This window comes from Hippoglossus hippoglossus, chromosome 11, assembly GCF_009819705.1.
Source record: "Hippoglossus hippoglossus isolate fHipHip1 chromosome 11, fHipHip1.pri, whole genome shotgun sequence".
Taxonomy (NCBI): domain Eukaryota; kingdom Metazoa; phylum Chordata; class Actinopteri; order Pleuronectiformes; family Pleuronectidae; genus Hippoglossus; species Hippoglossus hippoglossus.
Window position 1 is genome coordinate 12,125,849 of NC_047161.1, and position 20,580 is coordinate 12,146,428.

General features: G+C 42.8%; 1 protein-coding gene across 5 annotated transcripts; it reads left to right on the top strand.

The window, feature by feature from the left end:
- Window positions 1-1,482: 1,482 nt before the first annotated feature.
- On the top strand, window positions 1,483-19,124 carry col1a2 (collagen, type I, alpha 2). Of its 5 annotated transcripts, none has more exons than XM_034600709.1 (50): window positions 1,483-1,823; window positions 3,628-3,632; window positions 4,819-4,854; window positions 5,360-5,443; window positions 6,006-6,062; window positions 6,213-6,257; window positions 6,376-6,429; window positions 6,553-6,606; window positions 6,723-6,776; window positions 6,895-6,948; window positions 7,433-7,486; window positions 7,703-7,747; window positions 7,902-8,000; window positions 8,281-8,334; window positions 8,691-8,789; window positions 8,919-8,963; window positions 9,260-9,358; window positions 9,446-9,499; window positions 9,602-9,709; window positions 9,816-9,869; window positions 9,978-10,076; window positions 10,443-10,496; window positions 10,632-10,730; window positions 10,837-10,890; window positions 11,033-11,086; window positions 11,225-11,278; window positions 11,460-11,513; window positions 11,623-11,667; window positions 11,841-11,939; window positions 12,144-12,251; window positions 12,381-12,434; window positions 12,550-12,603; window positions 13,426-13,479; window positions 13,590-13,643; window positions 13,787-13,894; window positions 14,076-14,129; window positions 14,414-14,467; window positions 14,653-14,814; window positions 14,945-15,052; window positions 15,161-15,268; window positions 15,473-15,526; window positions 15,626-15,733; window positions 15,896-15,949; window positions 16,144-16,251; window positions 16,359-16,412; window positions 16,710-16,817; window positions 16,986-17,229; window positions 17,385-17,569; window positions 17,689-17,931; window positions 18,074-19,124. In XM_034600709.1, exons 1-50 carry the CDS (start codon window positions 1,754-1,756, stop codon window positions 18,218-18,220), a joined length of 4,059 nt encoding a protein of 1,352 aa, XP_034456600.1. In that variant the 5' UTR covers window positions 1,483-1,753; the 3' UTR covers window positions 18,221-19,124. The 5 variants fall into 5 exon arrangements, with proteins under 5 accessions (XP_034456600.1, XP_034456601.1, XP_034456602.1 ...); XM_034600710.1 differs by having other exon boundaries at window positions 15,251-15,268; XM_034600711.1 differs by lacking the exons at window positions 8,281-8,334; window positions 8,691-8,789 and having other exon boundaries at window positions 18,074-18,226.
- The last annotated feature ends 1,456 nt before the right edge of the window (window positions 19,125-20,580 follow it).

A 20,580-nucleotide genomic window follows, 5' to 3' on the forward strand; every position in this document is an offset into this window, starting at 1 on the left:
GACACAGTCTTTTCATCGGGATCTGCAGCATCTGTACCAATTACTTTATGAAAAGCCTTAAAAATAGTCCATTAAGCTCACTATTGAGTAAATGGTTATTTTCTATCATTTTGCTTTTCAAAGGCAATCCTATACATAGTCAGTGTTCATTAAGTAAGTTCGCCCTCATGGTGTCAGAGTATCAGTTACATCTTGATGATTTAAGTTGTACTGAAGACAAAATGTGAAGGAATTCTTCTTTACCGGGCACAGAAAGGGATTTGAGGGATAATCAGCAACACAAGTGGTTGAGCATTATGTGATTTGCTCTCATACAAACACAAGGCCTCCTCTCCTTTGCCACAACGACATAGACTTCATTAAGGACTCAAATGCCTTCTGTTATTCTTTTATCGATGGACGTTCTCGGTTAATTCAGCATCCAAGTGTTTAAACACGGACTGCATCGCTGCGAAATGAATACACTTAAGGGATTATGTTTATGCTCTGTACTTTTCTTGCTGGAATGGGCTCTGGGTGTGCAGCAGGAGGTAGATTGAGGGCCACGCTGCATGTTGTTGGAGCGGTAGTATGGAGGAGATGACATGTCTGGTCATGTGGGCAGGTAAGAGCTGCTCAGAGAAGGAGAGAGGGAGAGGGGTTCAGACTAGATCCCTCCTTCACACCTGTCTTTTGTCAGGCTCCAGCAGTGTGTGTGTGTGTGTGTGTGTTGAACGTGAACCACTGCATTCCACTGACAGACATATGCAGAGCAAAGACACCAGTACTTTTTGGTTTGTTCAATATAAATCCATTTCAATAAACTCTTAATGGATAAAAAAATGCTTTGAACTGCTAGAGAAGGATCAGTTGTAGGGACCGAGACATTTATTTTGACATATGTGTGAAACGGTTGGAAATTGTTCAGGAAATGCTTGGTGTGTATGGTTTGCACTTAAAAATGAAATATGAAACTAAATCTTCTTGGCAGTAAGAGTGATATTGTCACCACATATTACACAAAACAGCACATTTGTCACTAAAATGCCTCGAAATAAGGTTGAAGTATCATATTTTTTTCAAATAAATCCGTGCGTAAAAACCACACACTTTAGCTCCATTCCAATAAAACCCCAATAGAGCAACACAGATTCACTACATAATCCTAAATTGTCTCTTCATCATCATCAATCCTACAAAATCCAATGCAGAATTAATGACCCAGTCCCTCCTGGTGCCAACCGATGCCCGTCGACTCGCACCGAAACGGGCACCTTTTTACGCACGAACCCAAAGTGCGCACCGGGCGCCTGAACCTCAGCACTGACGCTCCGGACTCGCTGCAGCCCGTCAAAAAAGGGGGAAAAACGTAGACCTTCTTCTCTTTTAAACCTCGACGCTGTCCACGTCCTCAAAAAGAATGGATCTAATTAAAACGTTGCACTCGTCATCATCGCCAAGCCTTTGCCAAACGCTCCCTGGTGGAGAGGAGGCTGGAAGATGCGGGACCACATGACTGACTGCGCGCTGCGGAGGGATGGGAGTCAGATTGGGTTTCTCCTCTCCCATTGGCCGGTGGGCTGACTTTTGACACGCAGACCAGGGACCCTCCTGCCGTATATATAGGCCTGATAGAACATTATTATTCTAGCATCACGGCAGCAGGTTTCTGCAAAGCTTGGAGTTACTCGTGTCATCACAACTGTATGCCTGCTTGAAGGTGGTTTAAAAACAGGGGCACAGCAGCACAAGGAGTCTGCATGTCCTTTTAGACATGCTCAGCTTTGTGGATACCCGGATTCTGTTGCTGCTTGCAGTAACTTCATACCTAGGATCATGTCAATGTAAGTTTGAATATCTGCTCTTTTTTTTCTGTGATGGATAATTTTTCTTCGGGTCCCCACTGCTTGAGGATCTTGCGCTTGGCTTTTGTTTTGGGACTTACACCAAGGTCAACGTGGAGAGCCGCTCAGAGCACTGCTGCATTAAACTCTACGGATTGAGAGAAGGATCCTTCACTTTTCTTTCCTTTTTCTGTTCCAAGGATACAATTATTGTCATTTGATTAGTTTTCCCGAAAGGAGAAGTTGCGCTGCTTTGAGAGAGTAGTCGATCTAGAGTCTTTTCAAAGCTGTTTAGTGCATGTGGAGTTTTGAAAATAGGCTAAATGTGGATTTTCTTTTAGACACAGGATGAAAAACTTTGTGGGGCGTTGTACACATTGTTCCATCCAGACGTCCAGGGAATGAAGCTTTATCATAGGAAACTGCAATGTCTCCCCCTTGCGGCCATAGGTGCAAACATCTACTTGGCATCACTAAATTCTTTTTTCCCCTCCTTGAAAAGATAAATCTGTTTTATCAAAGTTTAAATAGAAAAGATTATAGATTAGAACATAATTCAAAATGTATATTGTTTTATAATTCTAAATTAAATAGTATCTTAACTTTTTTTTTTACAGTTAATGATTTTATGCTTCAGCAATAATCTAAATCACAGAAACATTTAAAGATAAGCTTATAAGTTTGTGCTTTGAAGTCAAAGCTTTTCTCAATAGGGAAAATAAATAGCCTTACATCACTTTGAAAGTCTTACTGCGCCCCCCTGTGGTCCCAAGGGGACACGGCATGTTAGAGGTCATAGGGAGGTCCTGGCTGTGCCAAACTGAGCCATCAGCAGCTGATCCAGAGTCAGGGGGCAGAGATCTCCACCTGCAACAAAGTGTAGACGTGGGATACAACCATGAGCAACGAATGATCCTTCAGTCTTCAGATGATCGAAATTAAAACAATTTATCAAGTCTGAATAACAATAACTCCTTCTGATTGGTCAAAACCCTTTCACCTTTCTCTGCAGCTTTAATTTCATTATACCGGAGGTGACACAGCATCAGTAGCAGATGTTAAACAGCGCCCGTCACAAAGGCAGTCGTCCTTATCTTGTTTGCAGACGTTCGCCAACTATTCCTGTCCCAAGGGTATTCACTACCTGTTCAGGCCTGTTGGCAGCTGGGGCCTTAATATTTGGAATGCTATTGAACGCTGAGCCTCACTTTGCAGAGTTAGACAGTTTAATGTGATTCACACACACTGTGCAGAGATGGCCCTCAGGTACACATGTACACATGGGCTAAAAACGCATTATACAGCAGACAGGCTGTGGGTAGGATGATTGTCGAAGGCACGTTTAGCAATGCGAGATACTGGTGATTAGTGTAGATATGATAATCTTTACAGAGTTTCTGTGCCACAGATGATGGTTGAGGCCCTCGAAAAAAACCACAACTTCAAACAAAACCCAGCTTTCTATTACCCAATGCATTTTCTCTGAATTCCAGTTTTCGTTGTACATGGGATTTTCTACATGGAAACACCCCAGTCTTGTTTCTGCATAATGATACCCACACTTTGATTGACTTTTTTCATCATGCAACATGAGGAACAACCAATGCCCTCCACTGTGGCGAGATGTTAACACATTGAACAAGTTTACAGATGGTTAGAAATGACATTGCTTCTTTTTCAGGTGACTGTTTTGCTCAAAAAATGCTTGTTGTGTTCTAACGGATTATTCCCTCTTCTCTCCCTAACCCTCGTCTTCATCCTCTCCTTCCTCCTCCTCCTCCTCCTCATCTCCCCAACGCCACAGCGATGGTTAGTACACACACATGCAACACATCTCAAAGACAGCTTTACCTTGTCGCTTTGCCTTGTGCCTTCCGATCGCAGGGAAAATGTGCCATGAAAAGAGAGACCTCTCGACCATTTGGGGCAATCTCAACGACAGCAGAGCATTTCAGTCCTATCCCTGAACCAAAGTTATTTCTTGTAGTTTTTCCCCCCTTCCTGTCCATGAATAGGTGATGGTCCAATTGGCTAAAGTTTGTGTCAGTGAAAGCTAAAACCGCCGTGCTGAGGCACCCATGGGGCCTGGCACAAAGGATCCTTTCTGAGGACAGCAGAGAGGGGGCAAAGGGAGGTGGGCTCCCAACAGCTGACTTTGGGTCAGTTTAGAGTTTCCCTCTGCTCTTGGATTTGGATTTGACTTAAGGAGTGAAAGCTGATCTCAAATAAGTTACAAAAGCTTTATAATGATTGGATGATTAGTGAGTGTAGGACTGAGGCCTGGTGATAGTGGGTTGAAATGACTCTGCTCATAATTGAGATTGCCTAAAATGAAACAGCTCCAGTAGCTTTAAATGATTTAAAGGTGCAGTACACACTGTGTGGCACTAGTATCATATCAGAACTTTTATTATTCCATAGACTAACCTGCTCTTACTGCTTTGGGGACATTAAAGCATCTCTGTGCACGAGTTGATCATTGACGTCACATGCACCTTGCTCTGCTGTACTTTAATTTAAATTCCTGTATTAGCTAGAGCACGTTTTATATATTGTTATATCATATTGGATGCGTCGCAATTATGTTACAATGGCCACTCGTTCATTCTTATGCAAAAAATGAGCTAATGTTATATGACCAGAGAAACCCCGAAAAGAATAAAAGATAAACACATTTTACATCTTTACATCTTTTATTCTGTTTATGGAAGAGTGGAAAAAAATCTTTACGACTGCTAATCACTGAAATGTGTTTTAACTTGCTGGTCCTCTCTCTGTGAGATCACGTTTGTTTACAAACACAATTTGATGATAAACCAGATCATTTAGACACAAGTTCTGGTTTCTGATTTGCTTCTAGTGATGTTTACTTTATTAGACACTGGCCTGCTTTGCTTTGCTTTGAGGAATAGTTTGGAGTTGACGTGGTGTTAAAGCAATAAGCTGAGCCATCTGCTCTGTGTGTTGGTCTGACGGAGTGATTTCTCTGCTGCAGGGTCCCAGAGGAGACAAAGGTCCTCGAGGTGACAGGGTAAGCTCAACTGAAACTCTCAAACTCTGCAGCTCTTTCTTCAAACAAACAATTCTAAATACGTCATTGAATTATTTTATTCAGTATATTTATGAAGCATCTGTTTGTTGACGTCATTTGAACCTCAAGCCACCATAGGCCACACCCTTTTGTTTACATAACTGATAGCATTAATGCTAGTGATGATTATAGATATATTATACGCAGTATGATAGATTATGTTCATTATAGCATTTACCAGATTTATTTTATATTAACAGCAGAACTTTTCTACATTGTTTCTGAAATTCAGTTTATGTTCATCATGATTTATATTGACACAATTTCTTAGAGTAGTTTGTCCGCTTTATCTATTTAATGCCTATAATTTATATTTCTATGATATGTTTATTTTATTAAATATATTTCAGCTCCTGCAGAATTCATATTGCATCAGCATGGTCAGCCATCAGGAGCTGTTCATTCCGTAACACTGTTTACTCACGGTATCATCTGTGTTTTACAGGGTCCTAAGGGCCCAGATGGCAGAGATGGTACACCTGGAATCCCCGGCCCCGCTGGCCCCCCTGGGCCCCCTGGACTCGGAGGCGTAAGTCCACTGTTTATACTTATATATAAACTGCCTAGATTCCGGTCCAAAAACTTTGATAATGCTGATAGTCAGGTATTTGTTATGATGCCGATCGGGCAGAATAGGAAGCATGTTTCTGTGTGATGTATGAATCTGACCCACATTAGTTAAAGTGAGGATTGCAGGTCATGACAGCACTCGGCTAGTAACACGTTCATATTTCCTGTAAAATACATGACAGATTATTTTTATTGACCTCTGCTGACTTCACTGCCTCATGGTGTAACCCCATGACCTTTGACATGGTGTCCTTAACCCATACGACCTCACAACACATGGATTATACATAAAAAGGTTACTTGTGTTACTGGTTACATTTAAAAATGTTTGAGGATTGTAGTTTATTGTGAATCACTTTTAGTCCAAAACAAGTAGGAGGAACTGACCATATCAGGATTTATTTGAATTGTGTGCTGCTTGTCTAATAGTCCTGATATTCTATATTAATAGAGGTTAATGTTGATGTGCATATGTTTTAGTCAACGTATTAATCTGTGTTGTTATTTTTGCTTTTCATCAGAACTTTGCTGCTCAGTACGAAGGTGCAAAAGGTCCCGATGCCGGTCCTGGACCCATGGTGAGGGACCTTCTCCCACACTCAGACAAAACCTTACCACATTTCAATTCAGCCGTATTGTTACATCTATCAATGCAACTATTTTGAATATTTACTCCAGTCCTGCCTCATCAATGCTTCCCTGATCATGAACTTATTTCTCCTTTTCAGGGAATGTCTGGCCCTAGAGGCCCTCCCGGACCTCCTGGATCCCCAGTAAGTGCAAATTGACCCTACAACAACAATCTGATAACAGACGGTTGATCACTCTGATAACCTCAAAAGAAATTAGTTCTGCTGTTTACTAATTGCTGCACCTCCTCTCATTCAACAGGGACCTCAGGGACACACAGGACATGCTGGCGAGCCCGGAGAGCCCGGTCAGAGTGTAAGATCATCCTCCAAAATTATCACATTTCTTGAGTATAAATAAGAGTGGAAAGATTTGATGTCACTTTCCTTATCAGACGGTTGAGATCTTAATCGTCTTTTGTTTTTTTTTCTTTCCCAGGGCGCTCTTGGTCCTCGTGGCCCCCCTGGACCCCCTGGCAAAGCTGGAGATGACGTACGTACACATTTCATTTTCCACAAGCACTTCACAAGGGCTACTTTTGGATTTAGTTTCATTGGATTATTTTGAGCTGTTGTTTTATTTTCTTCTTTCTTTTTTTTCACTGACAGGGTAACAATGGCAGACCTGGCAAGCCCGGAGACAGAGGTACCGCCGGCGTTCAGGTGGGAGACTCTCCAAAACATGGACTCAGACACTCAGACCACAAACAGACACAAACGGACATCAGCAATGTAAATGTGGAATATGTCTGAGTGATATTGTCTTTGCTTTGAATTGCAGGGTGCTCGTGGATTCCCCGGAACCCCTGGACTTCCAGGAATGAAGGGACACAGAGTGAGTGGTGCTCTTCTCCTGCACTCGACCTGAACTTTACCTGCTGGCTCCTGCTCACCCATTGGCTAATAGAAATCTGCTAAAGAGCAGAAAAAACTGGAGGAAATTATGCACCGGTGCTGCGTCAAAATTGGACTGAATTGTTGTGCAGCCTCATGTGTACCACTGGGAGAGATTATGGCTGCCAGTGAAGATTTTTGCACGAGAACTCCTCATGTAAAATGAGAACGACTCTGGAGTGAGCTGGCATCTGAGGAGTCATTTCCTGGTGTCTTCCAGATGTGAATCGCCTTTAAAATAATTGAGGATTGATAATCTTTGGTGACTTCTCATATGAGGCTTTGGGTATCTCCTCTATTATGTGAATTATTATTCGACAGATCGAACAATCACCACCATTTTTATTCTGCTGTCCTTTATCTGATAGCTGCTAGACCAAACCTCTGTAAGCATCTTCGAACATCTCTGTCTTTCTGCATTTCAGGGTTACACTGGTCTGGACGGACGCAAGGGAGAGGCTGGTACCTCCGGTGCCAAGGTGAGAAGGCCACCTTCCTCATTTACCTGCTGAGATCTGTGCTTCATGAAGAAACTCAGTTTTCCTTAGTCCTGTAGTAATGTTGATTGCAGAGTAATATGCTGTAGTTTCTACAAAAATACATGCATTTAGAAGTATTACAATTTCACTCAAGCCATATTTCAGTGTTAATAATTACCAGAGACCCTAACCCACCTTCTCCTGTTTCTCCCATAGGGTGAGTCTGGTGCCCACGGAGCTTCTGGAAGCCCTGGACTGGCTGTAAGTTCTAATTCATGATTCACCATTTATGAGCAAAACTTGATAAAATCAGACAAATTAATAGCTTTTCCCAAAATGTATAGTTTTATACAATATTACTGCAGATAAGACATTTTTCTCATCACTTGTGTGTTTTGGTGTATCCTCCCTACAGGGATCTCGTGGTATGGCTGGTGAGAGAGGTCGTGCTGGCCCTGCTGGCGTCGCTGGTGCTCGTGGTGCTGATGGCAATGTTGGACCTTCTGGACCTTCTGTGAGTACTGCCACATTAATCCCCTCTGTGATAGTAAAATGAATGCTCCTTATGAATATTAAACAAAAGAAACTCATCCAAATATACTTCATGATTGCTCTCTTTATGTATAAGGTATAATATGTTATATGTGATACGACCAGGACTAGATGAGGGGCTAGTTATGCCTCTTAATCTTGATAATTGCACCCATGTGAGGCAAACACCATTTATTCTTTGACCTTAACGTGAACCTTAACCTGTATAAAACCTGTATAACATACGTGTCTGCTCTACTCAGGGTCCCCTTGGTGCTGCTGGTCCCCCAGGTTTCCCCGGTGGTCCCGGGCCCAAGGTGGGTGTTACTTCCTGTCCTTTCACAACACTGACATTCATGTTTAGGGTCACAAAAAGAGACTAATCTTATCAACATGGAGTAGAACCATGTTTCAGACACACATTGTTACTGTTACTGTTAATATATTTGATGCACTGTCACTATCACATCTTCCATCACAGTATCCCCAGGGGAATCAATCACATATGAAACAGCAAACAAAGCCCATACATTGTAAACACTCATATTTAAGAAATAAGACCCACACAACTACATACACACAAAACTGTGGCTTTCACAACAACACAGTCATCATTATCCATCAGATATTAATGACGCAGTGTATGACTATGAATGTGCCTCAACTTTGACAGGGAGAAGTTGGAGCTGCTGGAGCTAATGGCCCATCTGGAGCTCAGGGATCTAGAGGAGAGCCCGGTTCCAATGGTGCTGGTGGCCCCCTTGGTCCCGCTGTAAGTAATCAAAAGATTTTTACTTCCCAGGCACTTCACCGTCACTGCAAACCTGGTCTGGAACCAGCTAGCTTGTCTTTTTTGTTTTGATCAAATAAGATTCCCTAACTTTGTGTTCTCTCACCTTAGGGTAACCCTGGTGCTAATGGCCTGAATGGAGCCAAGGGAGCTGCTGTAAGTATTCAAGTTTGAATTGAAGTGCATAGGTCATAAGGTCATTGAGGGTCACACAGATATTATAACAATCAGGCCTCTACCATGATGCACACACAACACATAAATAATGAGGTGATATCACTTAAAGCTATATGATAGCTCTATACTTTTCAATTAAAATTCATTTTATATAGTCTCTGTTATTAAAAGTATGTCATAATGTAGGTGATATATATTTCAGATCAAATAAATGTGATGTTTAAATTAAGCTGCAAAGTGATGCTCACCTCTCTGTCTCTGTGGCTGTCGATTAGGGCACCCCTGGTGTTTCTGGAGCTCCTGGCTTCCCTGGACCAAGAGGAGGACCTGGACCCCAGGGCCCTCAGGGTTCTGCTGGACCAAGAGGCCTGGCTGTGAGTCAACATGGGCACACATTGTTCCACATTGTTCGCTGGTGAATGTTCTTTTTTATTTATGGCATCTGTTTGTATCTGTTTTAGGGAGATCCTGGTACTCAGGGTGTGAAGGGAGATGGTGGCCCCAAAGGAGAGCCTGTAAGTTTCCTGTTCCATGTTTGTGAAATTCAAATTTCACAAAACTGAATATGAAGATGTCCGTGTGCACAATACCTTCATCTTCTCTGTTGCCTCCTTCAGGGTAACTCTGGAGCTCAGGGATCCCCCGGACCTAATGGTGAGGAGGGCAAGAGAGGACCCACTGGTGAGCTTGGTGCCACCGGCCCCGCTGGCGTCCGTGGAGCTAGAGTGAGTACCAGTGCCACCTTTTCTGAAGGGTGGTGTATCCATACAGATCAACATCCAGAGCCATCATAATGGGACTTCCTGTTAATGGTGTGTGTGTCTCCGATAGGGTGCTGCTGGTAGCCGTGGTATGCCTGGTTCTGAGGGAAGAACTGGCCCCATTGTAAGTTCAAAAATCATATCACCACGACATGAAATTAAATAACTCAAAATTGTATGTATTCAGTCATGTGGTGCAACTCTCTTCAACCCCTTTGTCTCTTTATCGTAGGGTATGCCTGGTGCCCGTGGTTCCACTGGCTCTGGTGGACCCCGTGGACCCCCTGGAGATGCTGGTCGTGCTGGTGAGCCCGGCTCAGCTGGTCTCAGAGTGAGTCTCTAGCTAAATTCATTCATTTTGAACAGGGACAAGGATCGGCGATAGCACAGCTTGGAACAGTGGTGCGGATGTGATTTGCCTTCAAATTCAAATTCAAACAACTGTACTGATCTCACTGGGGGAAATTTATACAGCTTGTGCAAAAAAAAAACATACACAGAAGATATAAGATACAAGGGAGCTAGATAAGGGATAAGAATATATGAGAATAAATAAAGTGCAAATAACAACGTGTCCTGAGGGCAATTAAACATAAGATTTTAGTATAAGGTTGTTAGCCTGAGGCATCTGCTCGGACACTACATATTAATTACAATTCATACATCTTGTTGATTTATAAATGTTTGTCTTCAACAGGGTCTCCCAGGAAGCCCTGGAAGCTCCGGACCCCCAGGAAAGGAGGGACTTGCCGTAAGAAAACCTGAATCTTACACATAAAAACACACATTTCCTTTGCTCTTATCCTGTTATGTTTATCAGCATATTTGCAAAAAAAACAACAACATTAACATTACTTCCTGTGGCGCTTCCTGTTTCCTCCTCCAGGGTCCCGCTGGACAAGATGGTCGCTCCGGACCTCCCGGCCCAACTGGACCTAGAGGCCAGCCCGGAAACATCGGCTTCCCCGGACCCAAAGGAGCTTCTGTATGTATAAATGAAGCCAAGACCAACAAAAGCCAAACATTTTTAATATCATCATTTCGTTTTCTTTATCACAACCTGTCCTTAACCAGAATTTTACCCCTCTCAGGGTGAGGGTGGCAAGCCTGGTGACAAAGGAGCCACTGGCCCCACTGGAATGAGAGTAAGTGACAAAAACACACATAATATAATCAGATAGAAAATGTATATTATTATTATGTATATATATATATATATATATATATATATATATAGATGTAATTACTCATCCTTATAACCGCCATGTTCCCATCTTTGTTTCTCAGGGAACCCCTGGATCTGATGGCAACAATGGAGGAACTGGCGCAATGGGACCTGCTGTAAGTATTCTTTACACAGCAATTGGTGGTAGTTTTCCTATATTTGTATGATTAAATTTAACATATATGATATGGTTTTGCTGCTATAACCACCAGTGTGCCATTTGTAACATTGGTCATTTCTCTGTTTCCCTATAGGGCGGCTCTGGTGAGAAGGGAGAGCAGGGACCTTCTGGAGCTCCTGGCTTCCAGGTTTGGATCCTTCATCTGTCTTGATTAAAATCTGAAATTTAGAGTGGAGCAGACACAGCACATTGTTCTACTGCCCCTTTTGCCACTGTTCTGATTTTCAGAGGAGGATTTATCAGCACTAGAAAATCTGCCCTCCTCACTTCTTATTTTTGGTGCTAAAGTTGTTGCTTGATATTTTCAGGGACTGCCTGGACCCGCTGGACCCGGCGGAGAGGGTGGCAAGCCCGGAGACAGAGTAAGTAACACACATAAACACACACCGAGTTCAACCATGATGAGCAGTCAATCTGCAAATACTGAAGAGTTATGAGTACGTCTCTAAACAACCATTGATGTCTCTGTAGGGTATCCCAGGAGACCAGGGACTTGGTGGACCTGCTGGTAGCAAGGTGAGGTCTTCCTTAGATTCCACTCAATCATCTGTCTCCAAACTGAGTAACTGGGTGTACTTGCACCAACCTTATCAAGACGCAATATTTTCCAATAGTCTTATGTAATAAAGTATATTTCATCTTCTAATAGCTGAAGGCTTTATATTGACTGCATCTGTGTGTTCCTCCAGGGAGAGCGTGGTAACCCCGGTGCTGCCGGAGCTTCTGGAGCTCAGGGAGGAATTGGAGCCCGTGGACCTGCTGGAGCCCCTGGACCCGATGGTGGCAAGGTAAGATTGTGTGACATAGCTGGGTCCAGCTGTGGACACTGTAAGATGCAAGTGTTGAGTACAGAAATGGTAGCAAAGGTTTACTGACATCAGATCAGTGCTGAACAAATGCTGTACATAAAGTATACGTTGGTGCTTTGATGCTCATAGAAGTGTCAGTGTTTTACATAGAAATGAACCATAGCTTTTCTTGAATGTTTCCAGGGAGAGCCCGGTGCTGCTGGAGCTGCTGGTGGTCCTGGACACCAGGGACCTGGTGGCATGCCTGGTGAGCGTGGAATTGCTGGTGGACCTGGAGGCAAGGGAGAGAAGGTAAGTTCCAGAAATGCACCAATTCAGAAGTAGTTTAACCCTCAAAAGAAGTCATTTGTTAATGAGATTATGTTAATTCTCCATCATTCTCCATCCTCCACCCTCTATTCTCTTCCTCTTCCTATATAGGGAGAGGGTGGACACAGAGGCCCTGAGGGTAATTCTGGCAGAGATGGTGCCCGTGTAAGTTAAAAATCTAAACTCTGTAAAATGATATAAAAATGTATAGCCATTCATTCCAGTGTTTTGAGAGTAGCAACCAGAGCCCTGGTCTCAGTGCCCTCTCCTCTCCTTCTAGGGAATGCCCGGACCTGCTGGACCTCCTGGACCCACTGGAGCAAACGGTGACAAGGTAAGTAGGTGACGCGTGGTTATTATTTACCACAAAAGATATAGCCAACACATAACACAAAAATGTATATGATGAGGATTCACACTTTAAATGCATATAAATATCATGTGGCTTTTGTGTTACTTAAAAATGGCTGCCACCAGCGTTGTTCAAGATGGCTGACTCCCGCACCAGTGACCTACAAAAGGAAGACGTTAACACAACTTGTTGACATCAAATCTCTGTTGTAATTTAAGGGTTGACTAAACCCTCACCTTACTTTCAGACCCACCACTCCCCCGGTTGTAATAATAGCAGTTACCCCCAAATTTAGCAGTGTCTGAAGGTAGAACCTCAACACTGCCACCTGATGGATATTTTATAGTATTACACCAGTAGCTCACCTACAGTTTAATTTGGCAAGGCAGTTGTACTAGCTAAATTACATACGCAGAGAGCAATTTTGAAACAATATACAATGTAATGCATTTCAAATGTTTTCTTTGCAATTGTATGCAGTTAGTTGTAAAGATGATTTTACATTAAGGTTTCCTGCCTTTTTACTACCTGATTATAGACACACCAGACACACACGCAATAACAATGACAATATATTTACTAGACATGGCAAAATAAATTTTAATTTTTCTCTTGATTTATGTTTGGCCTACTACTATGTATACAGTATATATTACAAAATATATATATTATTTTATACAATTCTGATATTCACAAGTGAATATTTTACATATATACTGTTTGGACGGATTAGTAGATTCATCAATGGAGGGGTTTAATGGGACAATGCTGAACTAATGAAACATTGGGTCTTGTCTCCTGCAGGGTGAGAGTGGCTCCTTCGGACCTGCTGGCCCTGCTGGCGCTCGTGGAGCCTCTGTAAGTAGCACTTCATTGATTATAACAAATATTAGCTACAGCTACAGACATTCACAACTTTTAATGTACAATATAAACAGTGTTTCTGACCGACTGCCTGTTCTCCACAGGGTGAGCGTGGAGAGGTTGGCCCTGCTGGATCTCCCGGATTCGCCGGACCCCCTGTAAGCTTACAGCCAGTCACCTTACAATACAAGGAAGCATGTGGAAGTCCTGTTTGAGCAGCAGGATATCAACACACCAATACATACACACACACACGATTGACCAGATATTGACACAGCCCTGTTCCTACCCCTCCCCACAGGGTTCCGATGGTCAGCCTGGAGCAAGAGGAGAGCGCGGACCTGGAGGAATCAAGGGAGAACTTGGACCCTCTGGCCCATCTGGACCCGCTGGACAGTCCGGACCTGCTGTGAGTGCCATTCACACTGACCATACAGTATATACAGGAAACTTGAACCTGGATGGAATAGATCTGATTTACCACACTTGTATTGGTATTTTTATATTTAGGATTTAAAATGATAAGTTATGATAAGATTTGAGTCACTCGGATGTGAATTTTTTCCTGATTTCTTCTTTTGTGTTACTAGGGTCCCAATGGCCCTGCTGGACCCACTGGTGGTCGTGGAGACAACGGTCCTCCTGTGAGTATGGAATAAAAAAAAAATTATAATTCCATCCATAAATGGTTGAGGCAAACATAAACACACCCATCAGCTTCACAGGCCTCATTAGCTCTTTTATAGTGGTGAAATGTGACATATTTAAAAAAATGTTATGGCCTTAACATACCCTTACATTATCTCTGGTGTCACACACACACACACACACTCACACACACACACACACACACACACACACACACACACACACACACACACACAGTGACAGTTATGTAACCTTCGTTTGTGTGTGCTTCTGATGTCAGGGTCTGACTGGATTCCCTGGTGCTTCTGGCAGAGTTGGTGTTTCTGGTCCCGCTGTGAGTATTGATTTTATATTTATTAATATTATTATTAAACAAACACAATCACAAATGCTATCACTGGCTTCTTCCCATGTAACGAATCAGAGCCACAGCCATCATTACACATTGTACTCTCACACCGCACTGCAACTCACACTCACTTACACATTTTGACTTCAACCCACTCTCTTCCTCTTCAGGGCATTGTTGGACCTCCTGGCCCCGCTGGTTCCGCTGGTAAGGATGGCCCTCGTGGTCTCCGTGGTGATGTTGGTCCCGCTGGTTCTTCTGGAGAGCAGGGTATGGTTGGACCACCTGGTGTAATTGGAGAGAAGGGACCTTCTGGAGAGTCTGGTCCCCCTGTAAGTTACTGATCAATCCTTTTCTTTATTATTAGACTATGAAGCACAAGAGCCTATGTATTTATTTTATACCTATATACCTATAGATCTCCATCTTCAGTGCATTTATATGTATCCTGTTTGTGTTTAGGGTGCCCCCGGTGCACCTGGAACTGGTGGTCCTCTTGGTCTTCAAGGATTCCTTGGTCTGTCTGGTGCTAGAGGAGATCGTGGTACACCTGGTGGAGCTGGTGGTCTGGTATGTTGTTTTACCTCCCAAAAATTGATTTGAATGCATACATACTGTATCAGATACATTGTGAAGCCTTTGTTTATATCTGACCCTCTTCTCTGCATCCTATCACAGGGAGAGGCCGGTAGAGTTGGACCTGCTGGTCCCCCTGGATCCCGTGGTCCCTCTGGAAACATTGGTATGCCTGGTATGACCGGACCTCAGGGAGAGGCTGGACGTGAGGTAATTTAACAAAGACCTATAATACTGACCTGTCCTCAAGTTTGGAACTAGTATTTAAATATACTTAGAGCAGGGCCTTAACTGGTGTATGATTTCTTGGTTGAAATGAACTTGGTAGATGTGCAAAAATAGCTCTTTTGCCATCCATTCCATGGACTAAACAGAAACCATAATGTAAACTATAATATTCCTTACCGTTCATAGGGTAACCCTGGTAACGATGGACCTCCTGGCCGTCCTGGTACTGCTGGATTCAAGGTAATGCTTTTCAAACATCATTAAGCATGTTTGTATATAGAATACACACACACTTATAGTATAATCTGACTTACATATGTTGTTTCCCACCATGCTTAGGGAGACCGTGGTGAGCCTGGATCTGCTGGTTCCATGGGACTTGCTGGTTCCCCCGGACCTGCTGGACCCTCTGGAGCTGTTGGCAGACCTGGAAACCGTGGAGAGTCTGTAAGTAACAACAGCAGCAAAACTTAGTGACTGCAAGACAAATGATTTCCTTCACTAAAGTTGCCTTTTAGAAATCAAAACATAATCAGAGTACACATTACTTATCTATAATCATTTTCTTACTTCACTCATCTTTTTATTCTTGTCTTTTCTTGTCTCTAGGGCCCAGGAGGTGCCAATGGACCCGCAGGGGCCGCTGGAGCCAGAGGTGCTGCTGTAAGTACAGTATAAATGGGGAGTCGTAAAATAACACATAGAATAGCTTTGGCTATTTAAAATGAAACCAATGTTACAATGTCCATCCACATCTATAGCACCTAATATGTGTGTACGAGAATTGTGTTATTTTTAAATGAGCTGATGGTTTTGGTGCCTGCATTTATATTTGTATTTCTGTGTGTGTTTTATAGGGACCTTCTGGAACCCGTGGTGAGAAGGGAGTCGGTGGAGAAAAGGGAGAGAGAGGCATGAAGGGACTGCGTGGACATCCTGGTCTCCAGGGAATGCCCGGACCATCTGTGAGTGATTGCACGCCATCATGATGCACACAAAATGCGTTAACGTCAATAGTTAAACCACCAGATGTTACTAATGTGTCATTCAATGATGCTTTGTCTCTACTCAGGGACCCTCTGGTGACACTGGAGCTTCTGGAGCTTCTGGGGCTTCTGGAAACAGAGTGAGTGGATTCCTAATTACTCACACCTACACCAGCAGTTTTCTTGCGCTACCATATCCCCAATCCAACTCTTAAACAAGCTATATAACCACTGTAATATGCTAAACCACATTCAGATCTCGTGTACCTGGTACCATTTGTAAACTTAATAGACCAGTGTTCAATTTCTGCATTTTCTTTGTTGTATTTTGTTCTTCCCATGAATTCAAAAGCACCAAATGCAGGACATGCTGTAAATTATAGTGAACATTAAGTATTATTTCCCCAAAAATAAAAATGTTTGAATGATCTCTTCAGGGACCCTCTGGACCTCACGGACCCGCTGGTAAGGATGGAAGAGCTGGTGGCCATGGAACTATTGGCTCCCCTGGTGCCCGTGGACCCCCTGGATACGTTGGACCCGCTGTAAGCGCGAAAACATTGCCTTCGTCTGCTTAAACATTTCATTTTATAAACTGTCATTTTTTTTTATAAACTGGAAGATTTAGCTCCAACATACACCAAAGCATTGTCTGCAAACGATTGAATCTAAGGTTCGATCTGCATATGAATTCACTCTCTTGTCTATCTCAGGGTCCTGCTGGATCTCCTGGTCTGCCCGGACCTGCCGGCCCATCTGGTGGTGGATATGATGTCTCCGGATATGATGAGTACAGAGCTGATCAGCCCGCTCTGAGAGCCAAGGACTACGAAGTTGATGCCACCATCAAGTCCCTCAACACTCAGATCGATAACCTGCTCACCCCTGAGGGATCCAGGAAGAACCCTGCCCGCACCTGCCGTGACATCAAGCTCAGCCACCCTGAGTGGAGCAGCGGTAAGTGCACAGTGGGGTCAATATACTTAAATATTTAGATTTCTTTAGGAGCCCATGCTGCCCATATTTCATCTTGTTAAACCCTCAGACTGGACAACTGAGACTGAAATAATGTTATGCAATGAATTAAACTCTGTGCTCTCGCTACTCTTCAGGCTTCTACTGGATCGACCCCAACCAGGGATGCAGCAACGACGCCATCAAGGTCTTCTGTGACTTTGCCACCCGCGAGACCTGCATCTACGCCCACCCCGAGAGCATCGCCCGCAAGAACTGGTTCAGAAGCACCGAGAGCAAGAAGCACGTCTGGTTCGGAGAGACCATCAACGGTGGTTCTGAGGTGAGTATCTACAGATTAGGGCTTTAGCAGCACGCAAGCACGCAAGAGCAGAAAATAACCAATGATGGAATATTTGTTGTATATCAACTGTACTGACTTTTGTTCTTTCCTCCCGGCAGTTCACCTACAACGATGAGACCCTCAGCACACAGAGCATGGCCACCCAACTGGCCTTCATGCGCCTGCTGTCCAACCATGCAAGCCAGAACGTCACCTACCACTGCAAGAACAGCGTTGCGTACATGGACGGTGAGAGCGGTAACATGAAGAAGGCTGTGGTGCTCCAGGGCTCCAACGATGTGGAGCTGAGGGCCGAGGGCAACAGTCGCTTCACCTTCTCCGTGCTGGAGGACGGTTGCACTGTGAGTAGCTCATTTCTTTCTTAGCGCCAATGCTTCGGATTCATTGTTCCTCATGAGAGATCATTTATTCTGTCGACGATTTCTATGCTTTTGCCACATTGCACTATTCTGAACCTCCCTCTTTCTTTCTCTCCCTCTGCAGACACACACTGGTGAGTGGAGCAAGACAGTGATTGAGTACAGAACAAATAAACCATCTCGCCTGCCCATCCTCGACATTGCACCTTTGGACATTGGTGGAGCTGATCAGGAGTTTGGTTTGGACATTGGCCCCGTCTGTTTCAAATAAATAGACTCATGTTAAATTAACACCGAAAAGAGAGAAAGAACGAAAAAACAAAATCTCTGCCCTTCTTTCTATGTTGTTTTTTTATACCGAATGCTGATTTCTCTCTGCACATCCACTTGCTTAAGATGGGCAACTATCGGAGAGGACTGAATGGACTGAAAGGAACGTTTGTGCAATGCAAATTAATACAGCAACCCCAAAGGGACGCGGGAAAACACCTTGTTGTGGAACATCATGTCATCCTTTTGTAAAAAATAAAAGAAGTGTAATAAAAACGCTGAAAGTATGCATCACTTTGTGGTCTTTGTATATCTTCCAAGGAGGAGGTTTAAAACCACAATTTCCATGAAAAAAGGTTTAAACTACCTCATGCCTGTACGTAAAGAAAATACTATTGACAAACCTTGGGTCCACAACCGAGATGTTAATGCTTCAAGCTTTGTCCCGTATCGGAAGGTGCTCAGTTACTTGAAGCAGTGATCTATGGTGCTAACATGCAGCTGTGGAGCGAACCACTCTTTACTGTATTACTTTGTATTGACTTTTGAGGAGTCTTGCATTCATCTCCTGATACTCCCTCACTTTAAGCAGGTGGAATGTTCCTAAAACTAATGTCTGTTTTTTTTCTTTTAGTTTGTTTTGTTCCTCTCTTTTTGTTTTGTCAAGAAGTTTTTTTTTTTTTGTTTTGGTTTTTTTGTTCAGGCTTTTTTAACTCTTCAAATCCCACACCCAGTGTTCATACTGACAGCACATAGTTCATCTAATTCTGATAGGTTTTTAGTCGGCCTCTCTCTCTCAAAAAAATGACACCACAAAGTCTATTGTACCTATTTTGTATATGTGAGATGTTTAAATAAATTGTGAAAAGTTCTGAAATAAAGCATGTCCAATGTTCCAAAACACACTCCTCAGTGACTTAAGTGCTTTCATGTTTTGACGACACCAGTGGAGGTGTGTCACTGTATTTTGGTTCTAGTTTGGCGGATGATTTACAGATCATCATTGATTTAAACATCTTCCTTTTGAGGAAGCACAGCCATATCCTGATTTAACTTCCCCCCTTTTTATCTCGTCCTTAAACGGTACATCTAATTTGAATGTACAGTCAATTTCTGTTTACACTGTCCATGCCAATGTATGATTACTAACGTGCATTGTTTCTTGTAAATATGCATCCTCCCCTGTTGCTTTTTTTTCTTGCCTAATACAGCTTTTGCATCCAAATAAATTTCTGTGGTTTGGATCAAGGCTTGAATTGCAGTGATGCATGCACACGGATAATAGTCACATTTGGGGACATGGCATTCACGCAGAAATTAGCTTGTATTGTCATTTTGTCCAGCACTGAGGATTAGTGTGTTGAGGGAACTGGGATGTGCAGAATTTGTAAAAACTGTAATTTCATTATACCAGAGGAAGTTGGGCTCAAGGTGAAATGAGGGCATCAATACATAAAAAGGTCACATGCAGCATCATCAATAACCACTAGGTGACAGTGTGGCATGTTTTTAATTCGCACCCTGTATCAAGTATGAGCCTTAGGGATTATCATATGAACATAAACCTGTGACCACTGAGGAGCTCACTCTTGGGTGCATTGGACACAAAATGCATTATACATACATATACAGTATGATATCAAAGCCAGAAGCTGGACCTTTAACAGTACAGACACACAGCTACAAACACGTTGGATGTTTATGGCGTTTGAAATCATTTCCAACAGTAATGGTGAAAATTAACAAAGTACATTTACTCTGTACTTAATTCTTTTTGTTCACAACATTTCAGGCATCACACATATTGTACTTTTTAACTTTTCCACCGCATAAACTTCTACCTTCAAAACCTCATGTACGACTGTCTAAAAACAACTTGCTACTTAATTGTAGATTAAAATACCGAACAGCACGGTGGGATTAACATGTTGAGTGGCCCCCTCAAGCAAAAGAAATGTGGAAATCCTTTTGTTCCCTGAGCCACAGACCAAACAGAGCTCCTTTCCTGAAGTATTACAGCACCAGGGTGTCTGCACTGTAGTAAATTAATCTTCCTGTTGGGTTATGCACCATGTGACCATTTGGACCCACCAGAGTGCATATTATATTTTGGTACTGTGAGAACCTAAATAACTTTGCAGTTAATCAAATTACAACTACAATCGTTTCACCCACGTTTAAAGCTTTTGCTGTTTCAGGTTCCTGGGATAGATATTTTGTAAAATTATCTCCTTGACCAATGACAACAACAAAATCCATTTTACAGGGAAGTAAATCAGTGATCATAATAATAATCCTGCCATGTAGAACTCACAATAGGTACTTTTTCCTTATTATGATCTAATGAATTCTTTCTTAAGT

Bases quoted from the DNA above. Each gene is read 5' to 3' on its own strand.
- col1a2 (XM_034600709.1), top strand. From the start codon at position 1,754: ATGCTCAGCTTTGTGGATACCCGGATTCTGTTGCTGCTTGCAGTAACT. The intron at 7,487-7,702 runs GTGAGAAGGCCA...TTTCTCCCATAG, and splicing joins CTGGTACCTCCGGTGCCAAG to GGTGAGTCTGGTGCCCACGG. The intron at 9,359-9,445 runs GTGAGTCAACAT...TATCTGTTTTAG, and splicing joins CTGGACCAAGAGGCCTGGCT to GGAGATCCTGGTACTCAGGG.